The sequence below is a fragment of the Lepidochelys kempii genome, chromosome 11 (genome assembly GCF_965140285.1).
Source record: "Lepidochelys kempii isolate rLepKem1 chromosome 11, rLepKem1.hap1, whole genome shotgun sequence".
NCBI lineage: Eukaryota > Metazoa > Chordata > Testudines > Cheloniidae > Lepidochelys > Lepidochelys kempii.
The window spans coordinates 80,628,421-80,642,580 of NC_136390.1; the positions used below are offsets into that span (position 1 = coordinate 80,628,421).

The following is a 14,160-nucleotide window of genomic DNA, read 5'->3' on the forward strand; positions in this document are numbered from 1 at the left end:
CTTTCTCAATTGCATCAAGCTCTCAGCAGCTCCAGCCCCACAAGCAGGAGGATTAGCTGTTCACAGAATCAGGGGGCACTGATCCCTTTGTTCCATCAATGTTGGATAACAAATGAGGAGTCCTCTTCCTTCCCTGAAAACCTTTGAAATGTATTCTTTGAAAAGTAAACCTGGACAAAGTTCCTCTCCCCTGCTGTGTGTTCTTTGGAGAGCAGGCACCAAACCCATTCTTCATCCTCTGGCCAACTTGCTTTCTCCATTGTGTCTATCACTTTGTTTACCTTGGAGTCAAATGTCCTTTCATTGTCCTTTGCTTGTAATCAACCCATGCTGTCTTCTCATCTGCCCCTTAGCAAGATACATGTAGACGGGTAAACCCAGATTCCTTAGTCTACAGCAGGCTTGTTTATTAGCTGCCTCCACACCACACATATAACTCTGAATACACAACCCATACATACATCATATGATGATATTCATGACCAGCGTGTCACCAGTTTACATATGATACCTTACAAGATGCTGTTTAGCTAAATATTCTGACAACAGTGTGAATGCGCCCTTTGCTGGTTGGCATAAAGAGACTCTTAGGGTCACAGGGGGGTGGCAGGGCCTTCTTTGTGGAGTTTTGGAATTCCCTCACCCCGGTCTAAAATAGCCCTGGGGTATTGACCCTTCAGGGCACGCTGCAAGGCTCATCTGTTTCCCTGCATGTGAGGGAGACTGTAAAGATCTCATAGACTTTAAGGCCAGAAGGGACCATCACAATCATCTAGTCTGACCTCCTGCACATTGCAGGCCACAGAACCTTGCCCACCTACTGCTGTAATAGACACTTAACCTCTGGCTTAGTTACTGAAGTCTTCAAATCCATGATTTAAAGACTTGAAGTTACAGAGAATCCAGCATTGACACACTAGTCTAAGTGTGCAAGTGACCAGTGCCCCCTGCTGCAGAGGAAGGGGAAAATCCCCTCTCTGCCAATCTGACTTGGGAGAAAATTCCTTCCCGACCCCCAAATATGGCCATCTGTTAGACCCTGAGCATGTGGGCGAGACCCACCAGCCAGACACCTGGGAAAGAATTCTCTGTGTGGTAACCCAAAGCCCTCCCTATCTAGTGTCCCGTCTCCAGCCGCTGGATCTGAAATACGTTCTCAGTGGATTGTGTGAAAGAAGATTACTAGGGAAGGGTCAGTACTCCTTGTTACGGACTGAGGGTGTAAATAAAAAAAAATTATTTCTCTATTGTCAGCTCAAATGTTTTGAAACTGATTTAATGTAACAGACGAGACGAAAGCCCGTGCTGTCACACAGGTGTAATTTCTAATGTGTAAAAAGCCCCTAGTGGCTGAAAATTTAAGAATTGGACAGGAACAGACCCCAGATTCCAGTGATGATTGAGCCTGGTGCTATTCTGAACAAAAAGAGCTCTCAACTATGCTTGTAGCTATTTCCATCACTGCACATAGATGTTCTAGTTTACAGAATAGCAATCCTGGAATCTTAATATGCAGATAGTCTCTAACTTCTGATAAATCATCTTTCAGGTAGCATGCCCTACAGGTTTTTATAATTGCTTAAAAAAATTATTTAAGATTTTCTGCTCCCCTGGTAATGTTTATAAGGGTATTTTCAGCAAGAGGGAAGCTGTTTAATAATCCAGGGGAAAGCAATTAAATGGATTATACACCAAATATACATGCTGTACAAGCACAGAGTAAACACTGAAATTAAGAAGAATATTTATCTCAAGATGCATTCTGAATAGAATTCTCACTTCTGGGTCTCAGCTCCTTAATGTGCGACTGCCATAACACCATAGCTCTTGTGACTTTTACCCGTTGATGTTAGTGGTAGCAAGTCAGAGCAAAAACCAGGCCCCCTAATTGTCAGTGTGTGCCACCCTGTCCAGGTTTTTGGTAGTGGGTGACTTAACTGCTGTCATGCTGGCATAACCAACGTATGTTGTGGGACAACATTAGTTCTTCAAGTACACATCCTTATAGGTGCCCCACCATAGGATGTCACGCACCCGTGCACTCTTGACTGGCGTCTGGAAAGCAGTATTTGCAGGTCTGTGCCTGTGTAGAATGGCACCTCTGTGCATAGGTGCCGACTCTGTGGGTGCTCCGGGGCTGGAGCACCCACGGGGAAAAATTAGTGGGTGCTCTTCACCCACCGGCAGCCGAGCTCCCCTCACCTCCCCTCACCTGGCCTCCGCCACCTCCCCTGAGCGTGCCGCGTCCCCGCTTCTCTGCCTACCTCCCAGTGCTTGCCACCACCAAACAACTGTTTCACGGCTTAACAAGCTCCGAGAGGGAGACGGGAGGAGTGGGAACGCAGCGTGCTCAGGGGAGGAGGCGGGCCAGGGCGGGGATTTGGGGAAGGGGTTGGAATAGGGGCAGGGAGGGGGTGGAGTTGGGGCAGGGACTTTGGGGAAGGGTTGGAATGGGGGCGGGGCTGGGCGCAGAGGCGGGTTGAGCACCCACCAGCAGAAGTTGGCGCCTCCGTGCTCTGAGTGAGGGCATATTGGGATGCACAGTCTTGCCATCACTCAGTTCTTTCTCTACCACCTGCAACTTGAGATGGAGTCTACTGACTGTTGTATTTGGCTTCCCGCCTTCACTTGTGCATTATTCTTTTACTTCTTTGTTTGATCATTCTTTCTTTGAATTATTCTGTTTCCATATACCTTTATTTCACTTTACTTCACTTTATTTTGTGTTAGTCCATCCCTTCCGTTTCATTTTCTTTGATTTTGTGTTGGAATATAGTTGTTATGCCCAAGATCCCAGGGTTTAAGGCCTGTGAGACTTACCAGAGGTCATTTCTCAGCAGCGATGGACATTCCAGCTGCCTGTGGTCTTTGGGGGAGTCCTACAACCCTGCCAAATGCATGGTCTGTCTAGGTTTTAAGACCAGATCCAAGAGGGTCAAGGAGGCTAGACTGAAGCTCATGCTAATGGAGCATGTGTTAGCTCCCAAAGGGTCTGCTTCCCTCCTCATACATTGGCCTCTATGTCACAGACAGCCTCTGTTGCTGCTTTGTCAGCGATCTCAGTACAGGGATTCATTCGGGTACCATACTACCCTACCTCCATGAGCCCCTTGCATGAAGATGGGCCTGGGGAACCTACCAGAACATCATAGGCCCAGAGGTTATGATTATCATTGGCATACCTTACCTTATCCCTCTCCCCAGATGGACTACTGGTACCTAAGGGGTCACTATGGTGAGCAACTTAATATAATGTCTAGGAAAAAGCGCTGGTACCCATCGGTACCATACCAACTACCAGCTTCTACAGAACGTCCTCTAGTACAGTGCCCATTTGGTACCATGCTGCTCTCCATTATCAAAAGATGTACAAGAGGAACAGGAGCCTCAGAGAGAGGAGATCTCTCCTCAGTCTGGAAAGTCATCTTCATATCCAGATGACGTGGTGATGCCACCACCTCCCTCCTATGCAGGTGATTTCAAGAGATTCCAGGAACTCATGAAAAGGCTAGAGAACTCCCTTCAGTATTCCACTAGAGGAGGTGCAAGAGTCCAAACATTCCCTGGTGGACATCCTGAACACCAGTCCTCAGGGAAAGGTTGCCTTACCTATCAATGAGGCACTGTATCTCATGCGTATAACCTGTGGTAAATACCTCCCACAATTCCACTGCCCTGTAAGCAGACAGATAAGAAATACTACATCCCACCTGAAGGAACAGAGTGCTACTTCTCCTACCCTAACCTCAACTCCCTTGTGGTGGAGGCTGCCAATGAAAGGAACTGTCAAATTCAGTGTAGGCCCTCTCCACCAGGTAAGGAATCAAAAAGGCCGGACTTCCTGGGAAGGAAGAGCTATTCATCAGCCACTCTCCAATTTCACATTGCCAACTACCAGGCCTTAATGGCAAAATATGACTTCAATACGTACTCCAAGTATACACATTTTAATGAGCATTTGGCACAAGACCAGAAAGCTGAATTTCAGTCTATTATCACTGAAGGAGAGTTGGTCATCGAAACTTCTCTGCAGGCTGCATTAGATGCTTCTGATACAGCTGTCAGGTCCATGGCTACAGAGGTGGTCATGAGAAGAGCATCCTGGCTCCAATCCTCAGGACTTCCAAGAGAAGTTGAAAACACAGTGGAAGACCTTCCATTTCAAGGGCTCTTTACTCAGTATACAGACTCCTCTCTCCATACTCTGAGACCCCAGAGTGATGATGTGATCACAGGGGATTTGCGTGTGTGCAATGAGAACTGGTCATACTGGGATCCATGGGCGATGTACAGGGCCCAAAACCACAGGCCCCCTAGCCCGCCTAGGTCCAGAACAGCCCGGTCCCCTTCACCAATTGTCCCGGCACCCTCAGAAACACAAGAGGGAGACACCGAGAAACCTGAGGACACAGCCAAATATGACACATTGCTGCCTACTCACCTCTCGTTTAAAAAAAAAAAACAAATTTAGAAACATAGATAGTAAAAAACATCAAATTAAAAAACATAGTAAGAGAACCATAAAAGGGCCACCACGGCTAAACAATGTAAAAGAAGCAGTGAGAGGCCAAAAGGTATGCTTCAAAAAGTGGAAGTTAAATCCTAGTGAGGAAAATAGAAAGGAGCATAAACTCTGGCAAACGAAGTGTAAAAATATAATTAGGAAGGCCAAAAAAAGAATTTGAAGAACAGCTAGCCAAAGACTCAAAAAATAATAGCAAAATTTTTTTTAAGTACATCAGAAGCAGGAAGCCTGCTAAACAACCAGTGGGGCCACTGGACGATCGAGATGCTAAAGGAGCACTCAAGGATGATAAGGCCGTTGCGGAGAAACTAAATGAATTCTTTGCATCAGTCTTCACGGCTGAGGATGTGACGGAGATTCCGAAACCTGAGCCATTCTTTTTAGGTGACAGATTTGAGGAACTGTCCCAGATTGAGGTGTCATCAGAGGAGGTTTTGGACCAAATTGATAAACTACACAATAATAAGTCACCAGGATCAGATGGTATTCACCCAAGAGTTCTGAAGGAACTCAGATGTGGAATTGCAGAACTACTAACTGTCATCTGTAACCTATCCTTTAAATCAGCTTCTGTACCAGATGACTGGAGGATAGCTAATGTGATGCAGATTTTTTTAAAGGGCTCCAGACGTGATCCCAGCAATTATGGGCCAGTAAACCTGACTTCAGTATCAGGCAAACTGGTTGAAACTATAGTAAAGAACAAAATTGTCAGACACATAGATGAACATAATTTGTTGGGGAAGAGTCAAGATGGTTTTAGTAAAGGGAAATCATACCTCACCAATCTACTAGAATTCTTTAAGGGGGCCAACAAGCATGTGGACAAGGGGGATCCAGTGGATATAGTGTACTAAGATATTCAGAAAGTCTTTGACAAGGTCCCTCACCAAGGCTCTTAAGCAAAGTAAGATGTCATGAGATAAGAGGAAAGGTCCTTTCATGGATTGGCAACTGGTTAAAAGATAGGAAACAAAGGGTAGGAATAAATTATCAGTTTTCAGAATGGAGAGAGGTACAGTGTGGTGTTCCCCAGGGGGTCTGTAATGGAACGAGTCCTATTCAACATATTCATAAATGATCTGGGAAAAGGGGTAAACCGTGAGGTGGCAAAATTTGCAGATGATACAAAACTACTCCAGATAGTTAAGTCCCAGACAGACTGCAAATTGCTACAAAAGGATCTCTGAAAACTGGGTGACTGGACAACAAAATGGCAGATGAAATACAGTGTTGATAAATGCGAAGTAATGCACATTGGAAAACATAATCCCAGCTTTCTAAATTAGCTGTTACCACTCAAGAAAGAGATCTTGGAGTCATTGTGGATAGTTCTCTGAAATCATCCACTCCTTGTGCAGCGGCAGTCAAAAAAGCGAACAGAATGTTGGGCATCATTAAGAAAGGGATAGATTGTAAGACAGAAAATATCATATTGCCTCTATATAAATCCATGGTACACCCACATCTTGAATACTGCATGCAGATGTGGTCGCCCCATCTCAAAAAAGATATATTGGAATTGGAAAAGGTTCAGAAAAGGGCAACAAAAATTATTAGGGGTATGGAACTGCTTCTGTTTGAGGAGAGATTGATAAGACTGGGACTTTTCAGCTTGGAAAAGCGACAACTAAGGGGGGATATGATTGAGGTCTATAAAATCATGACTGGTGTGGAGAAAGTAAATAAGGAAGTGTTATTTACTCCTCCTCATAACACAAGAACTAGGGGTCACCAATTAAATTAATAGGCAGCAGGTTTAAAACAAAAGGAAGTATTTCTTTACACCACACACAGTCAACCTGTGTAACTACTTGCCAGAGGATTTTGTGAAGGCCAAGATGCTAACAAGATTCAAAAAAGAGCTAGATAAATTCATGGAGGATAGGTCCATCAATGGCTATTAGCCAGGATGGGCAGGGATGGTGTCCCTAGCCTCTGTTTGCCAGAAGCTGGGAATGGGCAACAGGATGGATCATTTGATGACTACCTGTTGTGTTCATTCCCTCTGGGTCACCGGGCACTGGCCACTGTCAGAAGACAGGATACTGGTCTAGATGGACCTTTGGTCTGACCCAGTACGGCCGTTCTTATATTCTCATCTTCGTCACTGGAGGAAACCATAATGCCCCCACCACAACCCACTATGTAGCAAGTGAGGTTCTACGAGATGATTGTTCCTGTGGGTGCTCCACTACCCTCCCTCCTCCCGTCTACTTCGGAGGCGAAGGCCGATTCTCTGAGGTAGAGAAGGAACAGGGGGCTGGTTGGCTGTGCACCGCCATGTAACCGCTCAGAGGGGCGCAAGATGGCTATGGCTTGTGCGCGGCCCAACTGAGCACTGCTACCACAAATCTCTGATTATAAGCGCAGGGCATCAAGACACCACCTAAAGTGAAGCACTCACAGGGACAACCATCTCGAAGAACCGCAGTTACTACACAACGTGATTATCCCTCTCTTCCACCAGGGAGGCTTTGCTCCTGTCCACGCATAGGGCATCCTCGAGCAGATGCTCTGTACATGTTATGGAGGATGAGCTGCTCAGTCCAGTTCTGAGGGCACTGTCAGAGAAGGAGCGTTTTCCTTCCTCCTCTCTGGATGTTGCAGTCACTTCAGCCTCTCCCTCACCTCCTAACGACTTCTTCCAGTTTCAGGAGCTCCTGCAAAGGGAGCTGGATGAGCTGTATATTCATTCTTCACTCCTCGGTAGTGGGCAGAGTTGCCCTATAGATCAACTATGCCAGTCTTCATCCAGCTTGAATGGTTTGGTGTACCCTGGCTACTTGCATGCCTACCACCAAGGAGGACGAAAAGAGAGGCTAGGTACCAGCCATGGGGTCGGAGTTTCTTTCTTCACACCCTCCGCCCAATTCCATCTTGGTGCAGGTAGCAGCAGAGCGCTTCAGACAGCAAAATTTTCAGTCCACCCTGATGGATAAAGAAAGCAAAAACTTAGACCTTCTGGGCCGGAGGGTCTTTTCTTCTGGAAGCCTCCAGTTCCAAATTTCAAACTACCAGGTCTCATTGGCCAAGTACGATTTCCTTAACTATGGTGAATTGGAGGACTTTGCTGACAAAGCACCTACTGCCGATCAGCTGTTTCAGCATCTGGAGGCACTGGAGGGGTGCGGGGGAGGGAAGGGGAAGAGGCGGGGTGGGGTCTCCAGAGAAGAATCAGGCCTTCATTCTTTGGATGTAATGAGGGCCCTTTCCTTCTACCTGAAAAGGGTTAAACCATGCTGCACCTCTGCTAGGCTATTCGTGTTGATTTTTGGATTGGATGAAGGGCCAACCAGTTTCCAGACACGGACTGTCTAAGCGAGTTTTGGGTTGCATCAGGGCTTGTTATGGGAATGCAGGGTTACATGCCCCCCCCTCAGGAAGTGACAGCACATTCTGCTAGAGCTCAGTCCATGTCCATAGCTTGACTGAAAAATCTGTAGGTCTGCTACTTGGTCTTCTAGCCATATCTTAGCCAAACACTATACCATCTTACCTGCTTCCACCTTTGGTGGTACAGTCCTTCAAACTGTCCTGGACTTACCTCCGTAGCACCCATCTCACTGAATTCCTGCTTGGGAGTCTTGCACAGTGGAGAAGGAACTAACTGAGTGGTGGTGAACTCACACCTCTCTAAATGCCCTCGCTCACAGCATAAGGCGCTGGTCTGCGTGGGCCCACAAACGTTACTTTGCAGACTACAGCCAAGAGCGCACAGGCACATCCACATGCTACAGTGGAGTGCCCATAGGGACAAAACATCTTAAAGAACTCAAATTACTGTGAGGTAAGTGATCTCTCCTTTTCTACTTTGAACTGCTAATAAACCTAAGGTGCCAAAGTAGCTCCAGAAAGTTAATAGTGAAGAATAACTCTGAACAGAAAATCTGTGAAAACAATTTGAGATTTATTTATTTATTTATAAGCATCATTCATTAGTACAGCATATATGTATTTTCTCTTTTAAAGATGGAGGGAAGTTGTTGCAGCGCGGAAGAAGCTGAAGCATCAAATGAGGGCATTCCCAGCAGCTCCCTGTTGTGTGGATCCAAAAAACAAACTGAAAGCATTATCCCCCAGTGCAGAGTGTCCTATTGCTGAGGAGAACCTAATTAAGAGAATTGTAAACCTGGGACATGCAGGAAATCTGGGAATCTCCTGCACCAGGTAAGAGCACTTGCACAGCTAACCTGAAATCTAGTCAGTTTCAAAAGATAAGTTAAAATAATTTCACATGAGCACAGGTTCCTGATAATATAAATTTTGTTTTACAAGCACATCTTCTTATATCCCTTGTCCTGTGAAGGACCCTCATGAAAAAGACACTGGCTGTACACATTGCAGTCAGACACATACAAGAAACAAACTGAAAACCCAGAGAGAATTTCTCTCTGATCTTCTTCCATGGTAGTAAGTCTCCTAAGTGTTCCGGCTTGCTTGGTGCACAGATGAGCACTCTTAGCTCTTGCAGACCTATACGTGTTGTACAGGGGACTCAACACCTTTGATGCATCCTGACCAGACTTCCTCTTTGTTTCCAGGTTAAGATGGCTGAGAAACAGGACAAAGCACCAAATGAAAGTTCAGTACTTTTACCAGCAGTTGCTATGGTAAGTTGGAGCTTCATTGGAGCTACATTAGCACAAAGCTGCTGTGTGCCCTGAAAACGTTGGTGCAGAGTGGTGAATCGGGCTCTAGCGGACTTTTCAGACTAGCCCCTATGGATATATGTAACTGAAGGTGGGTGAAGGGTGGATCCTTCAAAATATCAGAACCCTTTTCTTGTGCCTAAACCTGTAGAGTGCAGTGTCTGCCTGATACTGGGAGAGTGTGTGGAGTGGCAGATGGGGCAGAGTCTAGTATGGCTCATATGCAGAGAGCAATAAGTGAGATGTGGTCTCTGTAACATAAGGACCATCAGATCTTCGTCTTCAGTGGGCTGGAATTGTAGTTTAAATGTTGGTAAGTGCTATAGACCTCTCGGTGAGAGAATAGTGATCTGAAGCCCATAGCTGAAGGTCAGATAGGTAATGATGGTTATGGAGGAGGTGGGCAGAATTTCCTTAGTTTTAGGAGGCCACTTCTTTATGACTTTGGTGTCTAGAAACCTGCTGTAGCTGGAGACAGCACTGCTCAGAGCAGAGATAAACCAAGGAGAGAGAACACTTACAAGTCTAAAACCAGAATCTGCCGGTCCCTGTGGATATTTTAAGAAGTCATTAACATGCAGCTGCAGACATCTGTAACTTAGCACATACAAGGTGGAATTCGTGAACTCTGTGATGTTCCCCTCCGGTGGACAAAAGAGAATTCAGTAACTCCCAAACTAACTCAACAAAGTCCATCCTTGTTGAGGAGAACAGAATAAATCTAAAGAAAAGGAGTACTTGTGGCACCTTAGAGACTAACCAATTTATTAGAGCATAAGCTTTCGTGAGCTACAGCTCATTTCATCAGATGCATATCGTGGAAACTGCAGCAGACTTTATATATACACAGAGAATATGAAACAATACCTCCTCCCACCCCACTGTCCTGCTGGTAATAGCTTATCTAAAGTGATCATCAGGTGGGCCATTTCCAGCACAAATCCAGGTTTTCTCACCCTCCACCCCCCCCACACAAATTCACTCTCCTGCTGGTGATAGCCCATCCAAAGACAGCCCCGCAACCTGAAGCAAATACTCACCAACAACCACATACCACACAACAGAACCACTAACCCAGGAACTTATCCTTGCAACAAAGCCCGTTGCCAATTGTGCCCACATATCTATTCAGGGGACACCATCACAGGGCCTAATAACATCAGCCACACTATCAGAGGCTCGTTCACCTGCACATCCACCAATGTGATCTATGCCATCATGTGCCAGCAATGCCCCTCTGCCATGTACATTGGTCAAACTGGACAGTCTCTACGTAAAAGAATAAATGGACACAAATCAGATGTCAAGAATTATAACATTCATAAACCAGTCAGAGAACACTTCAATCTCTCTGGTCACGCAATCACAGACATGAAGGTCGCTATCTTACAACAAAAAAACTTCAAATCCAGACTCCAGCGAGAAACTGCTGAATTGGAATTCATTTGCAAATTGGATACTATTAATTTAGGCTTAAATAGAGACTGGGAGTGGCTAAGTCATTATGCAAGGTAGCCTGTTTCCTCTTGTTTTTTCCTTCCCCCCCCCCCCCCCCCGATGTTCTGGTTTAACTTGGATTTAAACTTGAAGAGTGGTCAGTTTGGATGAGCTATTACCAGCAGGAGAGTGAGTTTGTGTGTGTATGGGGGTGGGGGGGATGTGAGAAAACCTGGATTTGTGCAGGAAATAGCCCAACTTGATTGTCATGCACATTGTGTAAAGAGTTGTCACTTTGGATGGGCTATCACCAGCAGGAGAGTGAATTTGTGTGGGGGGGTGGAGGGTGAGAAAACCTGGATTTGTGCTGGAAATGGCCCACCTGATGATCACTTTAGATAAGCTATTACCAGCAGGACAGTGGGGTGGGAGGAGGTATTGTTTCATATTCTCTGTGTATATATAAAGTCTGCTGCAGTTTCCACGATATGCATCTGATGAAGTGAGCTGTAGCTCACAAAAGCTTATGCTCTAATAAATTGGTTAGTCTCTAAGGTGCCACAAGTACTCCTTTTCTTTTTGCGAATACAGACTAACACGGCTGTTACTCTGAAACCTGTCAGAATAAATCTAGTTGGAGTTTGGAAGCAGACTGCTTCCTGAGACATGGCAAAAAAGCTAGGAAACTTTTCCAGATTAGTAAATGACGTTTTGAACAGTCCCAAGATGTTGGTCCAGTTCGCCCCAAAACTTACTAAAAAATGTCTCTTCTGCAACCAGATCACTCATAAAATTTCAGACAATTTAACATGTGGTGAAATCTGAAATGATTACGGGGGTGAAAAATGATAAATATAGAACTTTGATAGGATGATGGAAAGTTGGATCAATGAGTTTAAAGGCTGCTTTACTGGTTCCTGGGAAAATGCCATAAACTAATAGCTAGTTTTCTCAGTGTTGTTTGACAGGATGCCAAAAGAACCTACTCATTCATTGTATTCTCTAAACCCACAGGCACTTGCCTGTGTAGGCTTCTTATGAACTTCAATCCCTGGCCTATTTACAACATCGAAGTAGTCAGGCACAGTGAGGGGAGAGTGGGGATGTGCATGTGATCCAACAAACCAAGACAAATTTTATGGGCCAGATTCTCAGCCAGTGTAAATCAGTGTAACCCTTGAAATCAGCTGAGCTATGGCAATACACATTGGCTGAATACCTAGTCCCGTAGGTCTAATTTTTGACTTCCTTGCTTTGAATGCCCATTTAACTCTTTGTAACTCCTTTGTGGAAAGCAAAACGTTTAAAGAAAGCATTTACATTAGCTCTTAATTTTATCAGACTATAACTGCATTCATTGATTCAATGTTCACAGCTTCAAAATGTTGGTTACCTTAGCACGCAGCTGCCCAAACAGCCACACTGACCTTTCAAGACCATGAGATCAGCTGATGGTCCATCTAGCCCAATACCCTGTTTTCCAACAGTGGCCAATGCCAGGTGCTTCCAAGGGAATGAACAGAATAGGGCAAAAATCACCTTTTTTTCTAAATCTAGTTTAGGGCGAAAAGGAAGAGTCATTAAAAAATTCAAGATATTTAGTTATTTTTCATATACTTTTCACTGTCTTTAAGTGATGCTGCATGGACACCCCTGGATCTGCCTTCACTGATCCTTGAACATATTCCAGTTCAGCGAGAACAGATCTTTTGGAAGGTGCTCTTGGTGTTGCCGAGTTACGAAGGATGTCCAGCAGAGGATCCCAGCCAGTAAGCAGAGGAGCCAACCGGCATTCCCTTGCATGTCATGGAGACAGAATGGAGGAGGGGATGGGTTTGTACTGTCATTGAAATGTAGCTCCCCATGTCCTGAGTAGAAAGAAGGGAAATGAATGACAGGACAAAGGGGTGAAATACTGGTCAGTAGAATGTTCCCTGTTTATTTAGCTAAATCTTCAGTGTGTTCTAGCACCTTTCTAAAGTTAATAGCTTTGCTGCAGAGAGGGGAAATTCCTTGCGCTTTGCTAGAGATGGAGCCACATTCCCTTTCTCACCCCTCACATCCTGTCATAAATAAATATCTCCATGCCCTAAGACTGTTGTTGCATACCCCATACATTAAAAGGACATTAACATGCAAAGTCAAGCACTCGAAATCCAGGAAATGTGAGAATTGAGGTGGCCGGGGCAACTTTAATCCTGCTCCAGGTGTGTATGGGTTTTGACGCAGTCTTGACCAGCTTCACATAGAAAGTCTGTGGCAGAGAGAGAGAGAGTAGAACCCAACTTTCTTGGGTCCACTCCAGTCCCTTCAGCCCAACAGAATCTTCTCTCTCTTCTCACAACTCTCTGCCTCATTCATGGTCTACCCTGTGCACAGAATGAGGCAGCGGTCTATGGAACAAACCTGGGATTGTTGTTAAGACTGTATCATAATGCATATGCACAAGGGGGATGAATTAAGGTGGCATGAGAAACCTTCATTTTGACATTTCCTAACTTGGAGTGTTTAACTTTACAACATTAATGTTCTTTCATTGTAGTTTTCTGTGATATTTTCTGTTGATTCATTGATTCGAAGGCCAGAAGGAGCCGTTATGATAATCTTATCTAACCACCTATGCAATACAGGCCATAGAATTTCACCCAACTGTTCCGGCATCATGCCCAGTAACTTGTGGTTGAACCTGGAACGTATCTTTTAGAAAGACTGCCAATCTTGATTTCAAAGCTTTAAAATGATGGAGAATCCACTGGGCCCCTTGGTAAGCTGTTCTATTGGTTGATTGCCATCCCTGTTTTAAAAAAATAAAATTGCACCTTTCTAAAATGCATATGTAATTTCCTACCTTTTTAAAAAAGCTAACTGTAAAAACAGAAATTCCATCATGTGGGACAAAGCAATCCCATATTGACCCCTGCCATGGTCATCAACAAGGTTGTAAGCAGGACGGTTGGATTCACAGCATGGACTAATAAATGGTAGCAGTAATAGTCTGTTATCCCCTATATGAATCAACCTCTAGCAGGAGATGTATGACTCTAAGAGCCCTTACTACCGAGGCATACGGTGCGCTGACTCTCAGCAGGCCAGCCAACTCACTGCAGCCAACACTCTGCTGCCATGATACTTATCCAAAAGGGATTGTGTTAAGGTATCGTCTGAAGGCTGGTGATCAGTATAATTGTAAAATGCATGTGTCAATGTTCTATATGTGAAGTTATGAATTCCCTCTGCATGATGATACTAGAACATGTTCAAGACCAGATTGTCTAGTCTAGGTGAAGGTGATTAACAGATCTGTCCTAGACAGAGAAATGTAGGTTTACCTCAGTTTACATATTACAGTATCAGTAAATGAATCCAGCAGGGGGTTATCCTGATCCTGAACTCAGGAGACAGAGATCAGGAGTACTTGTGGCACCTTAGAGACTAGAGAGTTAGCATAGTTCCTGCATCTGAGAGAGAGAGAGAATCTGCAGGAGGCCTTCCTGACTTGTAAAACAAAGCCAGTCCCTTTGGGAATGTAAGCAACAGAGAGAGACT

General features: G+C 44.9%; 1 protein-coding gene across 4 annotated transcripts in view; it reads left to right on the top strand.

Moving 5' to 3' along the window:
* Positions 1 to 14,160, top strand: part of MCM3AP (minichromosome maintenance complex component 3 associated protein) — a 100,155-nt gene that overhangs the window by 68,818 nt on the left and 17,177 nt on the right. For all 4 annotated transcript variants that reach the window (XM_073306988.2, XM_073306987.2, XM_073306989.2 and 1 more), the window contains 3 exons: positions 8,498 to 8,695; positions 9,070 to 9,138; positions 12,249 to 12,383. In XM_073306988.2, coding sequence (XP_073163089.1) covers positions 8,498 to 8,695; positions 9,070 to 9,138; positions 12,249 to 12,383 — 402 coding nt within the window. The remainder of the gene's footprint in view (positions 1 to 8,497; positions 8,696 to 9,069; positions 9,139 to 12,248; positions 12,384 to 14,160) is intronic.